Source organism: Natator depressus, chromosome 7 (assembly GCF_965152275.1).
Source record: "Natator depressus isolate rNatDep1 chromosome 7, rNatDep2.hap1, whole genome shotgun sequence".
Taxonomy (NCBI): Eukaryota; Metazoa; Chordata; order Testudines; family Cheloniidae; genus Natator; species Natator depressus.
This window is the reverse complement of record NC_134240.1, coordinates 106,240,731-106,268,614: the sequence shown is the minus strand read 5'-3', so window position 1 is coordinate 106,268,614 and position 27,884 is coordinate 106,240,731. Positions and strand designations below refer to the sequence as shown.

The 27,884-nt window shown below is 41.3% G+C and overlaps 1 protein-coding gene and 1 long non-coding RNA gene across 3 annotated transcripts in view; one reads left to right on the top strand and one right to left on the bottom strand.

Moving 5' to 3' along the window:
* Positions 1–311: 311 nt before the first annotated feature.
* LOC141991700 (uncharacterized) lies at positions 312–3,169 on the bottom strand. Its single transcript, XR_012640438.1, has 3 exons — positions 2,982–3,169; positions 1,658–1,755; positions 312–831 (listed from the first exon to the last, which is right to left on the bottom strand). It is a non-coding gene; the product is annotated as an uncharacterized LOC141991700 (long non-coding RNA).
* Positions 3,170–3,268: 99 nt separating this feature from the next.
* Positions 3,269–27,884, top strand: part of WDR11 (WD repeat domain 11) — a 72,906-nt gene continuing 48,290 nt past the window's right edge. For both annotated transcript variants that reach the window (XM_074959237.1, XM_074959235.1), the window contains exons 1-5: positions 3,269–3,482; positions 7,794–7,905; positions 15,828–15,981; positions 22,637–22,810; positions 24,351–24,537. In XM_074959237.1, coding sequence (XP_074815338.1) covers positions 3,397–3,482; positions 7,794–7,905; positions 15,828–15,981; positions 22,637–22,810; positions 24,351–24,537 — 713 coding nt within the window. In that variant the 5' untranslated portion in view covers positions 3,269–3,396. The remainder of the gene's footprint in view (positions 3,483–7,793; positions 7,906–15,827; positions 15,982–22,636; positions 22,811–24,350; positions 24,538–27,884) is intronic.

The following is a 27,884-nucleotide window of genomic DNA, read 5'->3' as shown; positions in this document are numbered from 1 at the left end:
GAACTAGCTGCCTAAATATTCTTTAGGGTCTGGGCCTGACTGCACTGCTATATATTGGATAATACAATTATAGTCTAATTACTGGCATTGCATCCATGGAACGGAGTCACACAAGAATATGACAAGTTCTGTTCCGACATCAGAAGTACTTCTCATTAGAAGACGATAACCAACTGCAGAAACAGAGTTAGTTTTACATTTGCAGCAGTGAAAGACATTTCTCAAGAGTAATTATTATGAAGAGGCCATCTCGCTGATCACATTATCTCCTTTAATACTGTTCACTGACCCAGTACTTCCCACCATGTGCATTAACATCATCGCCTTCTTGCTGCCCCTCCTTCCCTCGCTAACCTCCAAGAGGTCGATGTCCTCCTTCAGCTCCCCCCTCTCTCTTTAGCAAACTATTTGTTTCCCCAACATTGGCTGGCAACTTACATCCTTTTCCTCTTTTTTTTTTTTTTTCCCTACTGCTAAACACCTTTAGATAAAACCCAAGGTTCTCTCACTGCAGCTTTTCCTTTTCGTTCAGCACTGAATCTCTGACTTCTTCAACCTGTTTGAGTCAGGGAGGAGTGGCCAGTACCACTTCTCCTTAGCATATCCCCTCAAAATCTTTCACATGCTTCCTCTTTCTCTCTGTTGAGGATCTTGTTAATTTCTTCAGTGAGACAAATGATGCAACCTGGAAAGAGCTTTCACTTTCCTCTACTTCCCTCCTGCTGTGTGATGTTCTTTTTCAGCCCAGTATCTGATCAGATGACTCTTTCACTCCTTCAACTCCAGTTGAAGAAACCGGATAGAAACGTGACTAGGGAATTCCTTTCCACTCTGTGAGGATAGGGAGAGAAGCAACAGCAGCACACTCAAGGACACAAAGTCTAATGTACCATATTAGCAAAGGTGTTGGGGACACTGGGGCATGGCCACTAGGTAACTCGAGGGGATGGAAGTTCCCGAGTGTCGATGAAGCCCCCTCGCACTAGGCCCAAGTGTCCTTGGCCCCCCCTGCTTGGAGGCACTCGCAGCAGCTATGCGTACTAGGCCCAAGTGTCCTTGGCCCCCCCTCCTGGAGGCACTCGCAGCAGTTATGCTGAGGATCTGCAACAATATGTTGCAGAGTCAGACTGCCTGAAACAAAACAAGGCCAAACAGGGCAGATATAGAAGAACAAAGCTGAATAAAGCAGCTTTATGTATAGTTTAACAAATGATACAAAAAACAAGGGAACTAGCTGGTAACTGGATTGGCTGGCTATATGGATACTTAGGGCAGCTTGCTATTGGATAAGTATGCTGGGAAAAAGGATGTATAAAAGCCTGTGTAGCTTCCTGCTCTGGGTGCAGGATTTGAGATTCTATTCTCCCTGTACCTTTTTGCAGCTGCAAATAAACTTTTCTGCTTCTCCACCCCGTTGTGATTATTGGGTGAAGCAGACCGGGTAGCGAACCAACCCCTGCTGTTGTTTTGCCTCTCGGCACTGGGTGCCGGCAACAAAGGGACAATTACAATTAGTGAGAATTCAGTGTGCTCAGCACTTTGGCAGATTGAGCTGTAGGTGTGTACAATTATGTTGCCCCCACTGGTGGATTATAAAAAGAAAAAAGTCCTGTTAGTACTACTAGTAAACAGAAACTTCATCTCAAAGAATAAATACCAGTGTTTTGGGATCTGAAGATCTTGAGTTCTATTCTCCATTGTAGTGTTTTAGCTGACAATTTTATACAGCCATGTATTTGTTCCAAGAGCAGGGTCCTAAGGAGCAGATAGAAGAAACCATAAGCTGCAGATGGCTATTTGAACGGAAGCCCAACAACCCTTTATTACATAAATAAGAAAAAGTGTAGTAGCACCTAATATACCCCAAAGTGTAGGCCCTGCTGCAAACTGGTATAACAATACTCCAATACCTGGAGATGGCCAATTTTTGGCCCCCAGTTCCCAAATTCCTTTGCAACCAGAGGCAATATTTAGTCAATCCCACTGCACCAAAAAAAACCGGAACGCCCATACAACCCCATACAACTTCACCACAAAAAACTGACATCTGGATCTATCTGATCCTTGCCGCTGCCTCACAAATTCCATGGCATGAATAGAGAATAGCAGCTGTCCCTACTCCACCAAAATAATCTGGATCCCTGTGTGTCCCAGCACTGAAAAACCTGACTATAGCAAATGGAGCCTATTTTTAGTAGCAATCACTCAAATAGAAATCTAAATAAAACAACCAAACAAGTGTAGCTTCTTCTATGTCAGTAGGAAAACCTGGACCCTCCCTGTATTATTTTGCAAACTGGTGCAGTACCACTGCAAAAACACACAACGTGTGCTTTTGAGTTGCTCTTGCACTAGGATGTCTCAGTACTCAGAACTTGGGTTGTAATGGCTAAGTAGGAATGGCAATAGGTTTTTACCTAAGTACAAACAGGGTGGCAAAGGGAGCCAGGGTTGGGGCTAATAACAGTAAACAAGTGCAGGATACCTGCTTTTGCGCTCTTTGTGAGGAGGGATGTGTGGGGATCTGGATTATTGTAGTGTAATTGGAATAGCTGCCATGTAGCTGGTAAAATTTTGGGGATGAGGATTAAAAAAATCCAAAAATGGTTCGATTCAGCTGCCAGATAACTATTTTTTTATAGTGCTGCTCTATCAGTTTGCAACAGAGGCTGGGTGTTGTGGCGTAGTAGGTGCTGAAACAATAGAGTTGGGGCATTGGGCTTTAAAAAATGGCAAGATCCAAATCACAGATAAGTCTGGGCCAGGATGGATCAAGATCCAGATATTCCCACTGAAATAGGAGTGGCCACATTTGTTTCCTATTTAGATTGTACACTCTGAGGTTGCCCCCCCGCCCAATTTGTCAATAATCGGACGGCTCCTGGTGCTGGATCCGTGTTTTTTGGTGTTGTCCAGCCAGGAGAACGGGTTCATTGCGTGGCCTCTGGGTGACTGCTGCCAAAAATGTAGGAAAACCTGACCGGATGCAGCGGCTGGATGCGGCTGCTTTGCAGCGCTGCGCGGAGAGGGGAGGTTGGGTGTCTGGGGCGGCGCAAGCGGCTCCCCGGTGTGGTGCTGCTTGGAGGCGCTGACTCCGGGGCCGCGCTGTGGCTGGGCTGGGGAGGCAGAAGCGGCACGAGGTGGTGGCTCGGGCTCCGCCGCTCAGCGACTCCCTGCCGCGGCGGAACCAAAGTGCTCCAGGCGCTGGGGCGGCCCGGACAGCTGGGGAACGGGATCGGCGGCGGACTGCCAGGACGCTTCCTGCTGAGGCGCCGGGCTGAGGCTTCCCCGCTGCTGCGCAGAGCCCGGCTACCCCCGCCCCGCGCAGAGCCAGGGGGGGCCGCCGCCGCCGCCCCCGGGGTTCAACGCGCCGCTGCCGGGCTCCCCCTGCACAGTATGTTGCCCTACACGGTGAACATCCGGCTGTCGGCCCGGACCCTCACCGGAGCCCTGAGCGCGCAGAACAAGGGGGCGGTGGACTGGTGAGTGCGCGGCCGGGCAGGGGAGCCCTCGCTTGGGGGCGTGAAGGGCCCGGGCTTGGTGGGTGGGGGTGAGTGAGAGTGAAGGGCCCTGGCTGGGGATGGAGGGCGGGAGGGGGGCGGCTTCTGGTGTAGAGTCGGTTGATGAACCAATAGGAAAGGAGGCCTTGGATCCCCGGAGGAGGAAGGTGGGGGAGAGAGAATAGGAAGCCCTGGCCTAGGGGTGCAGGGGGGAGAGGCCTTTCGGGGAGAGGCTGGGCGCTAGAGAGATAGAGGACTAGAGTCTTTGGAGTGGGGGAGCGAACTATGCCCTCCCTCCTCCTCCAGCCTTTCAGAGACAGTTGTCAACGAGGGGCTGTGCCTGACCCACTTTCTCTGTGACTGGGAAGGTTGTTACTCACTTTTCTAAGAGTACAGCATGGGCAGCCTCAAACACTGAAAACATGAGTTTTAAACATGTTTTAAAAAAAACAGGTTCTTTTATTTGACTTCTTAGGTTTCTGAGCCTTTGCTTGGTATAGGGTACACTATAGTCATGTTTTCAGTTTCTTTCCACAAACGGAAGGACTAGGAAAATATAAAGTTGAGATTCCCACATAATCACTTGTCTGCAGGAGCTGAAACATTAAATCAGACACCAAATATCATGGGACTTGCTCATAGGTGCTGACTTTTGGTTTTGCTGGTGGATGCCCCATCCCGGCTCTGCCCCCTTCTCCAAGGCCCTGCCCTCACTCTTCCCCACTCCACCTCTTCCTGCCCCCGCTCTGCCCCCTCCCCTAGGTCCTATCCCCTGAGCATCTCCTGCCCGCTGCTCACTCCTTTCTGCCCCTTCCTGCCTTGAAGGTGAAGGGTGTGTGTTTGGGGGGGCGGGGGGGGGCTTAGCCTCCTCCCAAAACTGGCAATTTTCAGCATATTTATACACTTTTCATAGTCTGTTATTGAATGTGTGTCTATCATTGGCATCTGAACAATGTAATCATTATTAAAATAGTAATGAAATATATCATTACATTATCATGAATTACAGTACAGACACGCCCCAGGTTATGCAAAACCTGATTTATGCAAATTCGCACTTAAGGAAAAAGTTCCATAAGCTAGAAATAGGATTTTCGAGTTGCGGAAATTTTTGTGTAATGTACAGGTATATGTTTCCAACTTATGCAAAATTCTAGTTAGGCAAGACTTTCCGGGACGGAACGATTGTGTAAGTCGGGGGGCGTCTGTATATTAAATTCATTACATTCAGCTATAAGCTGTCTTCACTAACATCCCAGTGTAAAGACATTACGTTTGCTCTGGGCTTCACACCAGCCTCGGGCCTGTTTGGGAGCTGAGGCCACTGATGGCTGTGGGAAGAAGGTGGACGGGAGGGACAAGCATTGGGGAGTTTTTCCCCTCTCCTGCCCCTTTCTCCTCTCCCTTCCTTCCTTTCGCTCTCCCTGCCCCTTTCCCTTTCTCTTGTTTCTTCTCTAAGCCCTTGCGCCCCTTCTTGATGTTTCCCCCTTCTTGCTTCCCACCCATGTCCCTTTTCCCATCTCTCTAAGCTCCCCACCTCCTGGTGGCCCTGTCTAGTGCCTGTTCCCACCCACACACTCAAAGTGGCAGAGGAGGTTCCCTCTCCTTGGGTGGGAGGGTTGCCTAGTGGCTAAGGCACAGGTCTCGGGCTTAGAAGTTCTGGGTTTGATTCTCTGCTCTGCCACAGACTCCCTGCTTAGCCTCGGGAAAGTCACTTCTCCTTTGTGTGCCGTAGATCCCACCTGCCAAATGGGGCTAATGCTGACCCTGCCTGCTAGGCTAAATCCATTCATGGCTGTGTAATGATGGTGGAAATGGAGATACCAGTGTGGGTAGATTTGGGCTGAATTTCTCCACAGCCGGAGAGTGTGGGGAGACGGGAGAGAGGGGGGCTCAGGCCAGCTCTGCACAGAGTGGGGTTGGGGCTTCAGCCCTGTAACTTCTGCCACTAGGGTGGCTGGGGCTCCTGTGCCAGGGACTTCAGCCCCAAATGTTCTGCCAGGGTCCAGGGCCTCTTGACCGCCCCCTCCCACCCAGCATGACTCCTGCCAGGGTCCGGGGCTTCTTCTCCCTCTCCCCACGTGGCTTCTGCTGGGGTCGGAGCTTCTCCCCCCGCAGCGTGGCTCCTGCCGGGGTCAAAGCTTTTCCTCCCTCCCTCTCCCCCCAATGCAGCTCCTGACAGGGTCCAGGGCTTCTCCTCCCTGTAATCCACCACTGCACCAGCCCTAGCCTAGCTGGGCTCCTTTGGGTCACCTGATGCCTGCTGTGGCCGGAGTCGAGCCTGGCTGCCAGGGAGTAACCAAACATATGGACGCCATGGTCAACAGCCCAAGAGGTGTGGGGCGTCCCTAGGTGAGCAGGGGCTGGCTGTGCTGCTGCTGATAGCCCTGCACTCCTGCCCATGCCTAACCCTAACGATTTTTCGTGTGTGCGTGAGACTCACTCAGCCCTTGCCAGAGCAGGGAGGTGGGAAAAAGCTGATCTGAGCCTGCCCGCCAAACAGTTGATCGCAGCTGCGCGCTGGCTACCCGCAGGAAACGGCTCATCTGCCGAGGCACCCGCAAAACAGTTGATCCCTGGCTGCCAACAGCTGGTCATCCCAGTGGGTGATGAGCACCCCCTATTTTTTTTTTCCGTGGGTGCTCCAGCCCCGGAGCACCCACGGAGTCGGCGCCTATGGACTTGCTATATAATTGTGAAAATTGTCAGCACTGAGTTTGGAGGATCTGATCAGTTTCACTTCCTGCAAATGAAAACTTATCATAAACATGCTCTTGACAAATTCAGTTTTGTTAAATTTCCGTGCATCGATGACTGTTTCTGTTTTTGTCTGTCAAATATTTATATTGGTGTAGGGTCAAAAGCAGTGGTTCTCAACCTTTTTTGGCTCAGGACCCATTTATAAATGTTTATGGCCTGTTGTGACCCAGTAAATTGTCTGGGGGTGGAGGCCCTGGGGTAGTTTTGGTCGGGTCCTACCCAGCACTCATCCATCACCTGTGCTGTGGGACTGGCTGGGCTTCGCTCTCTGCAGCCTCCTTTATTGGTGTGACAAGCCACATGTGGTGTAAGTGTTGACAAACATAAATGGTAGAAACCTTCTGCTATGTGTTGTAGAGATGATACACCTATCTACCTATGAAATGGCAGATAAAAAGCAATATTATATATTCAATGCCTTGTATGTCCTCCAACTAATCCAAACAACTACTCTGTCAGGGAGGTTAAAATTATACCCATTTTGCAGCTGGTGAAACTGAACAGGCTGCCTGATTTTTCAGTCCCATGCTTAAATAACTGAACCAACCTTCTGTCTGAGGACTTCTGCTTCCATATCTGTCAAGTCAAGACAACACCTTCCCCTCCACTGATTCCCTCAATATTTACTCAGAGTAGTGGACATTATCTGGGGTTCTGTGCTTGGTTCCCTTTTGGATTCTTTGCTTCAACTCCTTGACTCCAATCCTATTCTTGTTTGTCCCCAACCATTTAGCTGAACCTCATATTTTTGTGGTCCTCATATGTGGCAGTCAACCTCTTCTCTGAGGTCAAATAGCCGAAACTTTTGACTACTACTAAACTCACTTAAAATATGCCCCTTTTCTCTGTCAGTTCTCCCCTTCTCTGCAAAAACCAACCAACCAATATCCCAACAATTATGAATTATCTCATATCGTATAAAGGAGCATGCCATACTATGTAAGTTTTAGCCTACCCTTTTAGCATTTAAACAGCCTCTGACATACATTAGCCTTGCATTGAAAAATTGCTCCCTGTAGAGTGCTGGTATTGAGTTTTGTATGTTTTCAAGTTTTATTTTGTTGGGTAGGTTTTACTATTTTTATTTGTTTCCAGTAGCACGCACACAACATGCTTGATGTTGTACAAACAAGTGGCACACTTCTTGCCCCCAAGTGATTTTAATGTTAAAAATGATCAAACAGAGGCAGAGTGTAGGGGAGAGGGAGATGACAGTTAACACAAGCCCTCTCTTCATAATAAACACAATGCTTTAGTGATACAATGATTTTTTAAAAACATATGATATAGAAGCAATCACAAATAAATCAACCATGCTACTGTAGTTGCAGTTCAGCTTTATTTTATTACTTATTATACACAGTATCAGTTTTGTTGAAAATCCAGCTACAGAAATTCTAATGAAGTATAGATCATTGCTACTACAGTTTGACTTTACAGCTAAAAAAAATCTCATGAAATCCAAGTACACCTACTGATGGTCTGCACATTTATTTCTTTCCTTGTTTGATAGTAACATTGCTATTTTTCCAGGGGCTGGCAAGGTTTGATTGCATATGGGTGTCAGGCCCTGGTGCTAGTTATTGATTCCAACACTGCCCAGACTGTACAGGTTTTGGAAAGACACAAAACTACTGTTGTCAAGGTGAGTTTATTTGTTTCATGTTGTTTCATGTGATTCTTTTGTGTGTGTTGTTTTTTCTAAATTTCAGTGTAAATAACTACCATTTTATCTAATTTGACTTTCACATCAAATCTGGTATATAACTAATCTTTAAGGAATAAAATGACCTCTTTGATGGCTAAGATCCAATCATTTGTTGAAATTGAACAGGCATCTATGTACCATTATATTTTCGGATGTATGGAGAAACATCTGTATGTGTGTTAATGATACAGATGTGGCCAAAACAGAAACACATCTTAAAAAAACCAATTATTATACACCTAATACACATTGAAATTCTCCTTTGCTTTTGACTTAACTGATCTTTCCGTATTAGAAAAAGGCCAACATTGTAAACAAGATATATGCATGGCAACATACAGTTCTACTAACTTCACAATCCATAAAAATATTTTTGCAGTTTTCCTATTATTTTTGAATCTTACAAATATTTTTGTGGCTTAACGTAATAGCAGTAATGAGTCACCGGGAAGGCTTTTCCTGATAGTTAGGTAGCTGAGTTCATTATCATGGCACCTGCCAAAGAGACGCAGATCAAGCACCACCCGATTGTTTTTGAGCTAAGTCTGGCTCAGTGTTCAGTCTGCATCTGTCATTGGTGTTCTTATAGTGCTACTTTTGGCAACCATGTGACAGCTGGTTGTGCAGCAGCATTCCTTAGTTAACGCGCTAACTGGCTGAGTTAAGTGCCCTCAATTTCATCTTGCAACATTTATCTCCTAGGAAATACTGCTTGTGCGTATTTGTGTGTGTTTAATTCCTTAGTATTTTCTTGTTGGATTCCTATTTTTCTGAGAAAATGAAACTGTGCTGACATTCTTAAGTCATCAGTTCATCATGATTATCAATAATTATGACAACCTTAAAAAGATGACAAATTCTGAGCTCTTTTTAGCGATAATCTGCTTATCTGTGGATTGTCTAGTCTTGGGGAAGGGGTGACGCATGTTTTCTGTGGAGATTCCTCAGCTCAGAACTCCATCAAATAGTTTGTCAGGGCTTGACCTTGCCAGCCTTCAGAACATGGTACAAGGCACATCAATTTGATCTTTTCTTAGACCATTGGGTATTGGTGGATTATTAGTGAATGATTGGTGCATTGCATGGCTGAGGGCTGTTTGGTGGACAGTTAGATTTCATGTCTGATAATATTGAATCTGTTCTATCCAGATGCTGCAACAATAGATATATAACAAATTAATAAATTCCAAGTCCAAAAAGGATCATTGTGATTAGCTAGTCTGACGTCCAATACAACACATAGCATAGAAGATCCCCAAAATAACTCATAGAGTAGATCTTCCAGATATAAATCAGGACTGGAGATTAAATTTAATATTCCTCCCCTGAAAAACTTTAATAAGGATTTGTGTGGGGCACTTCTTGAGGGACAGTGCAGTTCAATTCCCCAGGTTCTGCCCTATCAACCAAGCAGAGGGCAGGTTTGGGAGCTGCAGCGCAGGTCCTCCTTGGCTTATGCTCCAGTCTATCGACTGGAATGGTGGTCACACCTCCTCTGCAGTTCTTGTATAGTGGAGATTGGGCTGTATAAGAAAAAGTGGTCTGTTTTGACGCTGTAGACTGCCATATTTTTGAGTGAGGTGCAGAATACCATCTTGCAGTGTTCAAGAGGTTCATTTATAGTTGATCTTCTGCACTTGGATACATATCAACCCAAATAAATTAAAATAGCATCACCAAATCCTGAAAGCAGCTGTCTTCAGAGGTAAAATCTATCAAGATATTGCAGGTGGCTGAAACTTTGTGTATTTAAAAGTTGATAACTGCATAAGAGTACTTTTTATTTTGGTGGGGTGACAGCAATCTACCATGTTGTAATATTGATGTTTCTTCAAATACAGTGCTTTATTTCATAGTAGCAGCCGTGTTAGTCTGTATCCATAAAAAGAAAAGGAGGACTTGTGGCATCTTAGAGACTAACAAATTTATTAGAGCATAACCTTTCGTGAGCTACAATGAAGTGAGCTGTAGCTCACAAAAGCTTATGCTCTAATAAATTTGTTAGTCTCTAAGATGCCACAAGTACTCCTTTTCTTTTTAATGCTTTGGGGTTTTTTTGGGTGTTTTATATTATAAAATTAAACCTGTTTACATTGCTATGGAAACATTGGTACCTACTGAATAGTTAGGATTAGCATCTAAATAAGGACAAGAATCCCTCTAGTCACATTTTAATGACTGAATTTAGTCTCCGCATTTGGAGCAATAACATGCCAGAGAGCAACTGAATTTTCTACATAAGTTTAGATCTACCATTTTTCTGTTACTGCCAGGCTGTGTCTCTGACTTGCCTATTGATAGATAGATAGATAGATTTTTGTTTCTGTTGATAGGAGTATTTTTCAAATGTAAACATCTGGAACTGCTATATAAGTTGTGTGCCATGTCGTATCTCCATATATGACAACACATTTCTATGCCGCAAACGCTTTGATTAAAGCTTTTCTGTTTTATTACGTGTGTGGAGATTGTCAAAGAAATATGTGGTCAAAATTTGAACAATAAATTATATTATCCTCGATAGTGGATGGAGCAATAAGTGATATGGACACATGCAAGAGGTTGGCAAATAACCATACAAATAGTTAGTCAGCATCATAACTGTTCTAAATTGAACATAATATTTAGGTATTACTTCTGTTGGTTAGAGATCGTCCTGCAGTTGGTCACAAAATGAAAATGGAGACTGATGAGAAAGGTAACAAAAACATACCTATTGGCCAATCCACATGGATATTTTGGGGACCTGTATATTATGAAGTATATTAAAACACTTTTTAATGACTTTACTCTCTTAAGGCAAGATACTGTATAAGAAAATATATCAAATCATTCTTTACAACATGTTTTAAAATTATATACTCTGACATTACAATGAATGACACTCAGTCTGGATGAGCAGCAGATTGTCGTCTTAGCCTCCTACACCCCTGATATGTGCTGGACTGTCCTCAGAACTGGTCATGAGATATAGGTAAATACCAAAACCTAAAATAGTGTCCAAACAGCAAATTAAACACACAGTGGAACAGGACAGTGGCAATATTAATAGCTTAGTTTAAAAGTTAAACATAGGTTAGTTAATAAATTATAACCGATATAATTATATATTATATCAACTCTTCTGCCTTATAATGATAGCATTATAACTGCATCAGGATAGCCGTATTTTCCAGCAAATTTTTTTGATGTTATACTATTTCAACAGTAAGCTAAATGTTAAAGTCCCTGCAGTCTTTATATAATTTATTAGATCATTTTTCAAAACCACCATCTCTTTTATTAACTGGAGCAGACCCAGGAAAATGACTAATTTATGAGGAAAAAGAGAGGAGTGGAATTCTTTTCTTTTCTGCTTTAAAGATCAGTGGACATCATATAAGAAATTATTATACTGGCCAAGATCTTTCTACACTTCTCTAGATGTATTCATAAATAATTTTCTTCCATTCCTGAACTTAATATTTAAGAAGTCTACTTAGCACATTCCTTTTTAAAAAAACTATTACAGTTGCAAGTGACATAAGAAACATATTCTGAGTCCATTGTTACAAAGAAAATAACATAGGCTCCATTTACAAGGAACTTTCACCTAAAAAACTTGTTGGACATTATGTTACTGGACTGCATACCCCAGCAGTTAACACTGTTAAAAGCCAAGAAATAAGCAATTAAGTATTTCAACACACTATCTGCAATCCATTAAACATAGCCTCTTTTTAACCTTAAGAACCTTCTATCTTTTGCACACATCTCTCTACCTTCATGTTGAACTATTAATGGGTATCCTTAAAGTCCAACCACGTTTACTTTATATATTTACCCCCTTTGTCCTAATGAGTAATATAGATTTTGTGTGGCTTTAATAATATTATCTGTAGTGTATCTATATTTAGGGTTTTTTTTATTGGTGTGTAATGTCAGATTGCAAATAGTGATTGCCAGATGTTTGTCTGTAATGTTTAAACAGTTATGCATGGGTGATCAATGTAGCTAGTGATAGTTCTGAAGTTCATGTGGCTTTTTTATATAGTAATTACAAGTTTGAAATCTACATTTGAGTATGCATTCACGTATTATATAATTGTTCACAGTCAAGCTTGCCCTTTTAGTTGTTAAGGTGAGGGTGATATGTGTAGGCTGTGGATGGTGGAAAGAAGTAACTGATGTTGCAAAGATCTTTCACCTCCCTTCCCCAGTTCAGCTCAATGTTCTGGCAGAACTGAGAAAAGGTGAGCAGGGATGTAGTGGCGGAGGTACAGGGAATGACTGAGGAAGTGCTAAGAGGGTTTTGGTTGGAGGGACACAGGGATGTGGCTGGGAACTTGCGATGGTGGAGCCCAAGGTCTACTGTTTTGATGCACCCCAGGATTTGAAATCAGAATGCCAAGGAGCCCTTGATGTGCCAATGCCTTTGTGCAAAAGCACTGGACTCGCTCACGCATACACTACCTTCTTGGCCATCCAGACACCTCATGCGTCTGCTTAAACATCACTGTTCCCCATTTCCCCCCCCCCCCCCCAAAAAAAAAAAAAAGATTTATTCAGCCTCTCATCTTCCCCAGACCTGCTCTGCTCCCACTCCAGAGCCTGCCTCCATAACCTTGCTGCTGAGTCTGCCAGGTAGTGAGTTAGACATGCTACACATGCCTAGTGAAAATAAATGACTTAGGCTTAGACTGTCTGTAGCTTAGAATTGTGTCATCCAATACATAGATACCGGACACCACACAACTTACATTTTGTTGGATGAGAATATTAATCTTTGAACCCCACAGCAAAAATGAAACTCTAACTTTTCATTAATAGTTGCTTGTAAAGTGTTTTGAAGAGAAATGTCCTGTATAATAAGTGCTAAGTGTAACAGTGATATTTGAATGACCTTGGAACAAATGCAGCTATTGGAACAACCAGAGTTTGGAATCTGGTTATGGTGATCTGGTCTGGAAACTTATCATATTGATCTCTTTGGTCATACTGGTCAAACTACCCACCTGATCCGTGAAATCAACCCAACTAGAGTGCTAAAGTTTCAAAAACAATGGTCAGAGACAGCTAAAAGGGGCTAGGGTTTGTGTGTACAGGGTGGTGATTCTTTGGATGGAAAGAGAGATTCTAGACGACGCTAGCATAGGTGAAGAAGCATCACCTGATACATTTTTTTGACGAAAGTATATGTAGGAACTGAAGAGAAACAGTCAAACAAAAAAAGTCCTGTTCAGTTATGTCACATGAAGGCAGACAGCTAAATATTGAGAAATTTTAAAAGTGCTTGTATACAAATGCAAGAAGTCTAAATACAAACATGGGTGAACCTGCGTTCCTGGTATTAAATGAGGATATTATGTAGTAGGCATCCCAGAAACTTGCTGGAATGATCATAATCAATGGGACATGGTAATACCAGGATACAAAGTATATAGGGATGATAGAATAGGTCACACTGGTGGGGAAGTGGCACTATATGTGAAAGCAAACATAATCCCATGTAGTAAGAGTCTTAACTGACTCAAACAGTATCATAAAATCTTAATGGATAGAAATTCCATGCTTGAATGATAAGAGTATAGCAGTAGTAATACACCATCAAGCCCCTGACCAGGATGGTGACAGTGATTGTGAAATGTTCATGGAGATTAGAGAGGCTACATAAACAGAAAATACAATAATAAGGGAGATTATAACTGTCCCCATAAGCAGTCATGGAATGAGGGAAGATCCTCTCATGGATCAGTAACTGGTTAAAAGATAGGAAACAAAGGTAGGAATAAATGGTCAGTTTTCACAGTGGAGAGAGGTGATAAGTGGGGTCCCCAAAGGATTTGTACTGGCACCAGTGCTGTTCAACATATTCCTTTTTGCAGATAATTTATGAATAAACAGTGAGGTGGCAAAGTTGGCAGATGATACAAAATTACTCAAGATAGTTAAGTTCAAAGCTAACTGTGAAGAGTTACAAAGGGATCTCACTAGACTAGGCACCAAAATGCAGATGAATTTCAATGTTCATAAGTGCAAAGTAATGCACATTGGAAAACATAATCCTAACTATACATACAAAATGAGTGGTAACAGCTAATTTAAACCACATCAAGAAAGAGAAAACATAATCCTAACTATACATACAAAATGAGTGGTAACAGCTAATTTAAACCACATCAAGAAAGAGATCTTGGAGTCGCCATGGATAGTTCTCAGAAAACATCGGCTCATCGTGCAGCAGCAGTCAAAAAACCGAACAAAATGTTAGGAACCATTAAGAAGGGAATAGATAATATAACAGGAAACATAATACAACTACATAAATCCATGGTGTGCCCAAACTTTGAATACTGTGCAGTTCTGTTCACCCCATCTCAAACAAATATATTGGAATTGGAAAAAGTACAGAGAAGGGCTACACCAATTAGTAAGTGTATGGAATGGTTTCCTTAGGAGGAGAGATTAAAAAGACTGAGACTGTTTAACTGAGAAAAGACAGGACTAAGTGGGGAGTATGATAGTGGTCTGTAAAATAATGAATGGTATGAAGAAAGTGAATAGGGAAGTGTTATTTGCCCGTTTTACATAACAGAAGATCCAGGGGGTCACCCAGTTAATTAGTAGGCAGCAGGTTTAAAACAAACAAAAGGAAACGCTTCACACAACACACAGTCAACCTGTGGAACTCAGTGTTGTGGGATGTTAGGAAGGCCAAAAATATAACTGGGTTCAAAAAAGAATGAAAGGAGTACTTGTGGCACCTTAGAGACTAACCAATTTATTTGAGCATAAGCTTTCGTGAGCTACAGCTCACTTCATCGGATGCATGCAGTGGAAAATACAGTGGGGAGATCCGATGAAGTGAGCTGTAGCTCACGAAAGCTTATGCTCAGATAAATTTGTTAGTCTCTAAAGTGCCACAAGTACTCCTTTTCTTTTCACAATATTGTGACCTTTTTGAACAGCTGGCCAGATGAAATTACAAAACTGAAATTTGGCCTGGCATGGCCCTTCTTCAAAAAGTGCCTTTTGGTTGTTCTGGTGAAATTTGATTTTGATTTGACAAACTTAAGAGGGCACCTGCTAAGTCTTGCAGGGAAGGAGCAGTCTCCATTAAGTCTCTGAAGGTGCATGTGTGTTCTAGTGTAGTACAGTCCCTTTGTTACAGATGATTAATTTATGCACGCAGATTGCCGTCTTCTTACAAACCAGCAGGGCTTTGAAGTCTTGAGAGAAAGAGAGGTTTGGAGGGAGGGTTATGCCTGGGTGCTGACCATTTTTAAAATGTATACTTTTTATCATATAAAAAGTTTAAATCATATATTGGCCATTATGGCAATTAGTATAAGAATTAAAAAATGCTATATTCTGTCTCACACATTTAAGGTTTTAGGAAAATGTGTATTACTTTGTATACAATGTTTGATGGCAATAAAAACTGCACTTGTATATCTTCTAATGTGTACATGTAAAAAGACAGGTGCACATGCCATCTTAATTTTGGCATTTTTTGACTTTCCTTAACTGTGGAACCTTAAAGTTATCAATATTTGTATATAGAATTATTATAAACCGTGAATGCAGGGAAAATTATTGATTTATTGTGTAATTTTAGTATTGTGCATGCACCTGTGCACAGTGGTAATATATTTAGGATAAACTAAAATAATTAAACTTGCACAACAGTTTCCAGTTTAAGTCTCTATTTATTAGACAGTAGTCATTTCACATGTATGTCACTAACTGTTGCATAATCTTCTGGTGTCTGTGTTCATATAGTTTATATCCCATTTACTGGGGTCAAACTAAAAAGTATTAAATACTTGTCTTTATTATACATAACTATCTATTTTAACCTGTTTCATTCATACCTTCAGGTTAAATGGGCTAAAGAAAACTACCATCACAATATTGGTTCTCCCTATTCTTTGCGCTTAGCTTCTGCTGATGCCTCTGGAAAGATAATTGTTTGGGATGTGGCAACGGGAACAGTTCGCTGTGAAATACAGGAGCATACAAAACCAATCCAAGGTAAGGAAGGTGTATGCTATTTGTATAATGAGTTGTATTGTAAGAGGCAGTATTATCTACAAGTTATAGTGGTGACTGGAGGCTAGGACTCATGAATTCTATTCACAGGCCTGCCATTGACTTACTATCTGACCTTGGGTACATCACTCTGTATGCCTGTTTACCCACCTTTAACATAGGTATAATGCTGATCTCCCAGCACTGCTGCTATGGGGTTTGTTTAATGCCTATAAAATGTTCTGAGATCTTCTGATGGAAAGTGCTATAAGTTAAGAAGTATTTTATTATTGATAAATGTTCATACAATACACTAAATAAACCTCCTTGTTTTTGAGTTGGGGATTTAATGCAGTTTGCAGTCCACATTGTAATAATACTTGTACAGCATTACAGTGCTGTTAATCATGGATTTGACTGTATTCTTATTTAAAGTGCATTTTATATAGCCATTACAGTCCAAGCATACTAATATGACAAATTAAAATTAGATTGTATATTCATAAGGAATAAAGGTTTCTTTGTTATTTTAAACCAGTATGCCCTAGATTCCTTTGAATATCTATATCTGTCTTCCTTGGCACACAGGAACAGGAAGACTATTTCATGCATAGGAACTGGTATAGAAAAGGCAATAAGATGGATTGGAAAAGGGAGCATTAAGGAGCAGGCAAATGGCAGCAAATGAGTGAGATGTAAGATGAAACTAGAGCTGATATGTGCTTGGGTTTAACTGGGCAGAGTCTTTCCTGGGTATCTGGCTGGTGAATCTTGCCCATATGCTCAGGGTTTAGCTGATTGCGATATTTGGGGTCGGGAAGGAATTTTCCTCCAGGACAGATTGGCAGAGGCCCTGGAGGTTTTTCGCCTTCCTCTATAGCATGGGGCACAGGTCACTTGCTGGGGGATTCTCTGCTCCTTGAAGTCTTTAAACCACAATTTGAGGACTTCAATAGCTCAGATATAGGTGAGAGGTTTTTCGCAGGAGTGGGTGGGTAAGATTCTATGGCCTGCGTTGTGCAGGAGGTCAGACTAGGTGATCATAATGGTCCCTTCTGACCTTAATATCTATGAATCCACAAATCTAAGTTGAGGCTGCAGTGTTTGAATGTAGAAGGAGTCAGTAGAAGGAGTAGAAGGAATCAGTGTAGAAGGAGTCAGATGTAGAAGGAGTCAGTGAAGAGACAGATGGGAGAGGGCTTGACATGATAGAACAGAGGTGGGCAAACTAAAGCCCGCGGAACCCTCCTGCCCTGCCCCTGAGCTTCTGGCCTGGGAGGCTAGCCCCCAGCCCTTCCCCTGCTGTCCCCCCTCCCCCGCAGCCTCAGCTCACTGCGCTGCTGGCGCAATGCTCTGGGTGGCGGGGCTGTGAGCTCCTGCCGGGCAGCACAGCTGCAGAGCCCTGGCCTGACCCAGTGCTCTGTGCTGCACAGTGGCATGGCTGGCTCCAGCTGGGCAGCATGGCTGCCTGTCCTGGTGCTCTGGGCGGCACGGCTGTAACATCGCCAGTCACCAGTGCTCCTGGCAGCGCGGTAAGGGGGCAGGGCGGGGGGGTTGGATAGAGGGCAGGGGAGTTCAGGGTGGTGGTTGGGGGCTGGGATGTGGAGAGGGGTCGGGGCTGTCAGAGAGTGGGAACAGGGGGGTTGAATGGGGGCAGGGGTTCTGGGGGGGCAGTCAGGAAGGAGGAGGGGGGTTTGATGGGGTGGCCTGGGGCAGTCAGGGTCTGGGGCGGTCAGGAGACAGGGAGAAGGGGTGGTTGGATGGGGCAGGGGTTCCTGGGGGGCAGTCAGGAATGAGAGGAGGGGTTGGATGGGGCGGCGGCGGGGCAGTCAGGGGCACGGGGTCTGTGGGTGGTCAGGGGACAGGGAGTGGCGGGGGGGTGGATGATGCAGGGGTCCTGGGGGGGGCCATCAGGGGACAGGGAACGGGGGGGTTGGATGGGGCAGGAGTCCCGGGGGGCGTCAGGGGGTGAGAAGCAGGGGGGTTCAGATGGGGGTGGGGGGCAGGCCATGTCTGGCTGTTTGGGGAGGCACAGCCTCCCCTAACTGGCCCTCCATACAGTTTTGGAAACTCGATGTGGCCCTCAGGCCAAACAGTTTGCCCGCCCCTGTGATAGAACATTCAGGAAAGGAAGGAATTTCTGGATGATCATTGATTTTTGGTTACAGTTGACAAGATATGTCAAGGAGGCATTTGCTTTTTACGTTGTCGTATCTGTATACATCTGCATGTTGCAACTCTTCAACGGGAAGCTATAGAAAATACCCACAAAGCCATGTGTAAATAATCCTCCTTGCTTAGGAGTTGGAATGTTCTTTATTGTGCCCCTATTAAAAAATAAAAAAGGAGCATAGATTAAGACAGTGGTTTTCAATCTTTTTCCACCCACAACCTAGAAACCACCCAGTTTTTTAATGCAAAATACCTAAATTTCACAGGCCTTTCCGGCCGCAAAAATTTGTGGGCTCTAATCAGTATGAAACTGTAGGTGTGTTTGGTGCTGGGACTTGTGGAGGGTCTGTGCTTGATTGTGCTGGATAGCAGGCTCCTAATGCTAGTTGGGCTGGGTGTAGTGGCAATTACTGGTGATGTCTGGTGGGATGCTTTACCTCATCCCATCTTCCTTCAGCAAACTACTTAGCTCTGGAGGTTGTGGAAGCCAGCCCGATAGTCTCTAGAAGTGCTGCTTGCCCCAGAGCTCATTGTCATACTAGTAGGTATGGTGAATTGGTGGGAGGACTGAAGAGCTGCTCTAGGACTTAGTAGTGGAGTGGAACAAAGAGCAGCAGGAGAGGGGGAGTAGTAAACAATCTTCCTTTTACCTGGCTTCAGTCAACAGGTTACCATCCAGCAAATGCCTCCAGTGGAGAAGTCTTAGTCTGATGGTTAGAACAGGGGCTTAAACATTAAACCATTCTGCCTCAACCAGATTCGCTGAATGACCTTAGATACATCTCTCTCTCTCTGACACTCACTCACTCACACATCCTCTCTCTGACACTCACTCACTCACACACTCACACAATGCATGACATTGAGGATCTTGGGTAAAAACTACTTTATTATTATTGGTAGTAGGGACTTACAAGATCTCCTCTTGTGTATGAGATTCTGGTTGCTAAAAGAAACATGCAGTTCTATTTTCTTGGGAATTTTTCAGTAAACAAGTTTCTGTGCAAACACATTTTGGCATCTTTTAAGCTCTCCTGTAATTTTAAAATCAAACCAAACTCCAAGTAAATCTCTTTATTTTACAGCTACCCACGTCCTTATTAGCATCACACTTTATAGGTTGTTTTATTTCTGAAGTAAAACTCAGAAATGAAGTTTTGTTGTGCAATGAAATTTTCATGGTACATTTCCGAGAATAGTTGATAGTTCATTTGGGCTCCAAGCTTTTTTTTTTTTTTTTTTCCCCCCCTCTTCCAAACTCTCTCTGTGACATCATCCTGAATCCTGTGTTTATCTTTAACTGTATTATCTGAAAAGCCACTTAACAAATTAGATTTTTGTTTCTTTAGCAAGGTTTATAAAACAGAAGCATAAAATAAAGTGGATAAAATACAGCAAAGCTTAAACATGCTTTTGTTGGCTTCAGTTAATTCAGTTAGCTTTGTTTTTTTCTCTAGAGTTACGGGGTTTTTTCTAAGATAATGATACTGAGTTACTGAACGATTAGTGTGGCTTTTTACGTGTTGCTTAAAGCCATTTTCTGATTGTTTAGCACCAATCTGCCATCTACTCCCAGTAGTGTGTATCTTGTACCTTCTCACTCAAGGAAATCATTATCCCTGTTGTTTTGATGAATGGAAGAAAAGTTAGTGGGGGACAAAATAACAAAATTGTCATTCCTTTCCTCACCTTAAATTCATATTTAAATGTATTTTTAGAACATCATCCTGCTTTACATTGCTGTGGTTTGTAAGCAAGGTTATCCATTCTTTTTCTGTTTAAGGTGTGAAACTGGTGGAGTTATTTTTAAGATTTGATTAACTTTTTATCCATATTTTAAAATGTTTTGCACTACAAGCACCTCCCACCAGCACTCCTGAATATAGTCTCCATTGTAGTAAAACACATCTCCAAGCCACCATCTAGAACAAGGTACTCACAAAGTTTTCATAGTGTGAACCACATCTTATTAAAGAGATTATCTCACAGTTCATCTCCCTCCTACCATCACATAACATTCCTTTGGCAGTTACATCAATTACTTACATAGAAAAATAATATTGAGAAAGTTTATTGTAATTTTCAGTCTTTTAGTGTAACAAGAGTATTATCCTTTTTTTTTTTAAATCAGCTCATTGAAGTAACTGAAAAATAGTATCTTCAAACAAAGTGGCATTTGTTAGCCAAAAGAAACATAGTGTCTATAAAATGGATTAATAAAACAGCTGAGTTCTGTATGCGTATTTCTTTAAAGCTTCACCTCTCTATCCAGAGGTTAGTTAGACCCAGCGTATTCCCATCTCTTGTTGGGAAAGCCAGCCTACTTATTGCAGTTCATATGTCTGTCTGCCAGAGACCCATCACTTGCCACTGTTGCTGACAGCCCATTCAGCCTATCTTCTTTAAGGTTTAGGATTTTCTTTGATCCTGGGCTTTCGGCCTGGGGAAGAGTAAACCATGTCAGCCTGATGGGAGCTGGGCACGGCATTCTCCAATTAACCCTTCTTCCCTGAAGAACTTGAATAGGCAAAACACAAAGGAAGGGGAGTAGGAAGTATTAGCCCCATTTTATGAATAGGGAACTGAGGTAGAGAGAAATTGTGACTTGCCAGGGTCACACCCATCTGTGGCAAAGCAAGGTATTAAGTCCAGATCTCCAGAGTCTCAGTCCAGTCACGTGACATCCCTCCCCGTGTTAACCTTAATTTTCTTCCCGTGTGTGTATATATACACAATATCTTTCATTTCATGATCTCTGTGTACTTCCAGTGCAATTGTTTAAAAAAGCACTCTGAGTTGGCTTTAACTACATTATTACTAGTTTCAGAGTAGCAGCTGTGTTAGTCTGTATTCGCAAAAAGAAAAGGAGTACTTGTGGCACCTTAGAGACTAACACATTTATTTGAGAAGAAGTGAGCTGTAGCTCACAAAAGCTTATGCTCAAATAAATTTGTTAGTCTCTAAGGTGCCACAAGTCCTCCTTTTCTTTTTACATTATTACTGAGGTCAGTGAAATCTTACCATTGACTTCAGTGGGAGCAGAGTTAGGTCAGTGCTGAGTGTTTGAAAATTCAAGCACATTATACACATACACATACATTACATTATTTTAGCTGAGTCTGTATATTGATACCTGGCTTTTTTAAAATGTCCTTCTCGCTCAGCTGAGTAGGTAATGACACACTGCATTCTTCAGCAGGATAGATTCAAAGTATATTCTCAATGTCATTGGAAGTCATTCATCTTTTTTAATTATTTATTTATTTTTTTAAAGAATAAAGGGAAATTATATATTGAAAACCATCCTTTGAAAAGATTTGGGTAATGAGCTCTTCTTGCCAGCTTAGAAACACATCAAAGTAATTTAATATTTCACACGAATGATTTGTGCACATTCTTACAGCATTTTTGTATTAACTTTTATGTTGGATCTGGCACATAAAAAAGTATCATTTGTTAAAGTGAGCTATCAAATTAAAAATTAATGGAAAGAAAAATTGAGAGCTCAGAACTTTTTGTTATTTTCATCCTACTTTTGATAGTAGAGACATTGCATTTGTGTTCTGAGGGATTTAGGTACTATTTTACAGAACTTCAGAGTAGTCTGCAGATTCCATTTTGGTTTGGCAGTGCAGATTTTCCCTCTTATTTTTAGTTGTCTGGACTAGGATTTTTTTTTTTTCCAAGGGTGGTTGAGCAATAGGATTTTATTTAGATCTGAAAAGAACATTTGAATGGAAATGGGTGAAAGAGAGCGGGGTGAAAACAAACAAATGCAGCTTCTACTGAAGGGAGATTCGCATTTTACAGTCATGTATAAACATTTGCCCACTCCATTGTTCTGTGGCCCATTCCCTTCTCCCATCCCTGCTAGCTAACTTCACCTACTGTTACAAGACCATGTACCTTGAATAATTTGGTACATTATGTCAAAGAATAATATGGTTGGCATCCTCTCTCGTGACTAATCATATCACTTTAGCAGTATAGTTATTCTTTTGGATACATTGTATAGAATGATAATTTGAAGTTATTCCTAAACTCAGGACTCTATTCCAAAAGGAGAATTTGAAACACAGAAGTCCTTTGTTTTATTTTAATATATGGTACTTCCACTATTTTAGGTTTTCTAATAGCAGTGCATGCATTAGTAAATTGTTTTATACATTTCTTGGTTGTTTGAACTCATTCATTGTCAAACCAATGTCTAGGGTATGTTATAAACTAAAATAAATAGTTTCAAATATGTATACTTCAGTTGATCAGGACTAAGAGAACATGTCATCAACGTATACTGTAAATAAAAACTTGAAGTAATAAAAGGAATTTTTTTGAAATCATGAAATATTTAGTGTGGTGTTCCTAATAAGTCACTTTTTCAGCCTAATAAGGCCAAGTACTTGGAAGCAAAGTAGGTTTAAAACAAAATGAATATTTTTAACACTAACTTCAAGTTTGGCTAGTTGTTGCTTCTTTCTTTTGACAGACATGCAGTGGCTGTGGAATCAAGATGCTTCTCGAGACTTATTACTTGCAGTTCATCCACCAAACTACATTGTACTGTGGAATGCAGATACAGGCACTAAACTTTGGAAGAAGAGTTATGCAGAAAACATCCTTTCTTTTTCATTTGACCCCTTTGATCCTTCACATTTAACTTGTAAGCTTGTTATACAAAAGGAATTTCTTATTTTTATGATGTTTGTTTTGTGCTGACAGTATACTTGGTATAGTAGAAAATACAGGTAGTTTAGAAGAAGAAGTTTAGAATCTCTGGTTTCAGAGTAGCAGCTGTGTTAGTCTGTATCCGCAAAAAGAAGAGGAGTACTTGTGGCACCTTAGAGACTAACAAATTTATTTGAGTATAAGCTTTCGTGAGCTACAGCCCACGCCGCTTCCCGCAGCTCCCATTGGCCCGGAGCAGCGAACTGTGGCCACTGGGAGCTGCGATCGGCCGAACCTGCGGACGTGGCAGGTAAACAAACTGGCCCGGCCTGCCTGCCAGGGGCTTTCCCCGCACAAGTGGTGGAACAAGTTTGGGAACCACTACCATAGACGTTTGTCTAGTATCATTTCTTACTAACTCACGAGCATTGTGGAAGTGAATCTGAAGAGGATTTGATTGTGTGGGTGGTGACCTGGCATATTAGGAGGTCATTCCATATGTACGCTACTTAACTGTGTATGAGAAAGGGAACAAGTGTCCAGGTTGTGAGATGAAGGATCCAGCATTGTTCCTGAATTTGCAAACAATAGCCTTAAGCAGTAATTGAATTACTTCAAGAAAGGCTGAAGAGCAAGAGTGATCTAACGTCAGAGCCTTGTGGGATCCCTTCTGAAAGTGAGGTGGGGTGATGGGGAAGAAGGCCCACTAGAAGAGCTGCTGAGGGACTGACTAGAGAAGTAGAAGGAAACCAGGAATGAATGGGGCCTTGGAAAGGCAGGTTTTCAAGAAGGGGAGCATCTGATCAGCAGTGTCAAAAGCAGCCAAGATGTCAAAGGATATCTGTGCACAATTTAGTTGAAATAGCAAAAAAAAAAAAAAAGAAATTACCATTTCCATTTCTGAATTTAGCTCCATCACTACTCTTTTCTCCATAATGAGATTGGGTATAGTTTCTGCATTTTTCTTGCTTCCCTCCATGCAAATCAAACTGAAGGAAGGCGCTTTTGGGTGTATCTATGTATACATACATAATATAAAATTATGGAGATGTCCATCATGGCTTCATAGTTAAGGCTGAGTTGGGTTATGCAATCTTGTAAATGTTATAATTAGAGGTTCTGAGAGAACAATTCTGCGTGAGAATGGCAATGGGGACTTATTCTTGTGAGTAACCATGCTTTCCTTTTGCATTGTAAAACTTAATGAGGAATAATTGATGACTGAAAATCAGCGTACGGAACTAATGTAAAAGGACAAACAAGAACTTTCTGCCAATAATCTGTACAGTATTTTGTAATATACAGACTTAATTTTGAAAAACTGAGTTTTGTGGCCTCTAATGAATTGTAATAGACCATTTGCTGCTCTTTCACTAGAAGATTCCTGTTAGCTAGAATTATGAATTTCCCAGCCAGTTCAATATCATTAAAACTATTATAATTTTTCCGCCCAAAAGCTATATTAAAAATAAAACACCATAAGAAAATTGCACATCATAGTTTGCTATAATAAAAAAATGTTTTTCTTGATACAGTGCTCACCAGTGAGGGCATTGTGTTCATCTCAGACTTCTCTCCTTCCAAGGCTCCTGCCAGCTCAGGGAAAAAAGTTTACATCTCCAGTCCACATTCTAGTCCTTCTCATAACAAGCTGGTTGCTGCTACAGGGGCCAAAAAGGCCCTTGATAAAGTCAAAATTTTAATCACAAATGAAAAACCAAGGTAAGTTGCGAGTGTTTCTTCTGTCCACACAGAACTTTTTCTCTGGAACTATATATATATATATATATATATATATATATATATATATATATATATATATATATATGTCATATTATAAATCCTGTAAATTTTACTTGGATTAATTTATGATATAATATTTGCTAAAAAATCTTTGAAGGACAGGGAAATTGCAGAATTATTTTTTTCTCCATGTCCTAGCATCTCTAATCTTCTCCACTGTAGCAGTGAAACTAAAGGGCATCTGGCCCTGTGATTATGAAATGTGAAGAACCTGATGTCAGGCATCTACTTTTATTAAATCCTGCAGGCATCTGTTTCCTTTTAATTTTGATTCCCTGGATAAGGTTTAATTGAACCCTTTTTTAGTAATTACTTCTGATTGTTGAAGGGAAGAGAGGGAATTCTTATAGTAGATACATTCTAAAAAGTTTGTGAACAAAGAGCACTTTCCCATTCAACAAATCTGCTCTCTGTGTGTTTTTGGAGACGTGCTTACATTATGGACAAATAAGTTTTGCTAACTCCCACCCTATTCTTACAGATCCAATAATCCTGAAAGACGGAGTTGGATTTTATTCCTTCTCCTGCATCATCAGCTGAGTTGTTAAATATATCCCAATTGAAGGGCCCAATTTTGTCCTAATTTACAACTGTAGAAATCTATGGTCTTCAGTGGCATCAAAATGGCATAGTAAAGGTCTGCATTCTGATGAATAGTGATGTTGAAGAAACAGAAAAGAACACAGCTTAACTTTCAGATCTCAGCTGAGTTTGTAAGCCTGGTAGATAGGAACAAATCTTTTTATTTCTAAGGTGAGCAAATGAGCAAAATTATATAGAAAACATTCAAACAATGAATACTGAACCGCAATGCCATTTTTAGAGTAACTTTTCCTTAATAAATTGCACTTTGTTTCAGCATTTGAGCAAAAATTACTTCAATCATTATCAGAATTTACCACATAGTAAATAGATTGCACTTTTATTAGTGATCTGCTAACCCTAATACGTACAACTGCTTGCCTTTATCTGCATTCCTTCAAGGAACTTGCTCAAAGGGTGCATATAATGTATGATTATTTTTCAAATATCTAATAATTTTTAGTATTAGTATTTTTAATAATTGTCAGTATCTTCTGAAATGAGGCAGTCTCGGTTTTTAAATGTATTTCTTCAAACTTTGGAAGATGATGTGTACCTAGTTATGTGCATTTCTTAATTTTGGTTTGTAAAATCTGATTAGGATTGCATTGTACTCATTCTAAAACTGAAGTATAATGCATTTAAGAAAATACCAATTATTCATACCTTTTCCTGTCTCCAGTTTGCCAGGAGACTGTACCTCTTTAAAGATTTAACTGTGAACAATGCTGCTGTTACCTCCAACTTAATGTGAGGTGCAACTGTCCAAGTAAAAGCCGCATTGACTCATCTGCTTTCTGAGTAAGAAAAACAGTGGCAAGCATATCATACCCATTTTCCCTATTTGGTTTGAGGTTCTAGTCCCAGTCTGAAATCTGTAAAGACTATCTGAGATTACCTCTCCAATCCCACTCAGAGTGTTGTCTGCACGGGTGTATAGAGTACATGTAGCTACACGCCACAGTGGAAAAACTGGCTGCATCCAAACTGCAGTGATAGTTACATGTGGCAGGGAAAAGCTTTCCCCCTTCTGCTTCTGGAGTCTTTCACTGGGGCTGGGAAAGGCTTCAGCAGCAGGATACTACACTGCTAGGAATAGCAGTGTAGATGAGGCAGGCACTGCTTGGGTGTGTAGGGAGCTGTGCACAGCACATACCCTAAGGTTCTGGTGTGTCTTTACTCACCTGAGCAATGCCTCACCATCTACACTGCTCTTTTTACTCGGTCTTGGGGGGCATGTAGTGTCTGTACTCTACAGGCCACCATAGTGTGGACAGAGCCTTAGAATCTCTGTGACAAGCATATTATGGCGGGGTAGATGGCATAGTGTGCTAAGTGAGCGATCTATGACAGTTGAACAACTTATTAAAGGAGATTAGCATAAGTCCAAGTCTGACTATTTTCAAACCAAGCCCCACTTTTTTGGAAAAGCCTTCCTTTAATAATGAAAGCTGAGAAGGGCCTGATATCATTTCCCATGGAATATGAGATTGGGGGGGCGAGTATTAGAGGAAAATCAGAAAACCCTAAATAATAGCAGCAGTAAAGAGAGACATTATTTTTGTGTTTAAGAGTAACTCTTAATTTCTTTTTATCCTGCACCTAGCAATTAATGATAGATGATTTATAAATAAATAAATAAATAACATAAATAAAATCAGAATTTAAACCTGTATGTTAAATTTCAGTATTTTAAAAGCTAAAATTACTTCATTTTAAGTTATTCTAGAAATCAGCTAACTTCCATTTTTATATGTTGTGATTTTTTTTCTTTTTGTACGTTTTTACTTGTTAAAAATACCTTCCAATCTGCCAGTGATTGTGTGAACAAACTAATCAGACTGTATTGTCAGTCAGCGCTTAACGCCAAATTTTAGTGCAGATTAAAAATTTGGACTTCATTTTAATAAGCTGTTTAAATTGCAAATAGAACAGAAGATTTAATGGCATCTCATTTTGTAATCGTTTAAGTAATTGTGATCTTTACACTTTTAAGTTAAAGTGTGTGACATTCTTTTTATATTATTCTATCATGATCTGCTTGTGCTACATCAGATGGAATACTTGATTTAAAAAAAATATCAAGGAGATCGAATGTGCTGCTGCAACGTGGGGTGTGTGTGTGTATATCCGTCTATAGATATACGCACACAGGTATAGTAACAATACATTAACAAATGTGGAATTTGTTTCTGTGTTCTTCTGAATGCATTCTTAAACTTCATGTTTGCTAGTTACCTTCACACCCAAAACAATATAAATAGTCAAAGGGAATGAGAGAACAAAAAGTAAGTGGTACAGCAGTGATTGGTTTGGATTTGTTTTAGTTGTCCTTTAGTTATGAAGGGGGAGTTAGTTGTATGGGTTGGGCAAAACAAGAGAGAAAGGGAGAGCAAAAAGAAGTGAGCTGCGAGATAGATGATAAATTGCTCAGAATTTTCAATAGTATGAAGAGTTTACATAAGATACAGATGCCCTTTATGACTCTATCGCAGATTTACAGACTAATTATTAGATTAAATGTATAGTCTCAAGAATGTCCTCTGTTTCACAGCCCCTCTCTTGTTTAGATACATTGCATTTGTTTGTTAATAATGTTGTAGTCAGCAACATGCTGAAATACTGTTTGTGCATTCTCAACTTTAACATACTTTCTGGCTGTGAGGCTAGTTTTAGTTAATTAC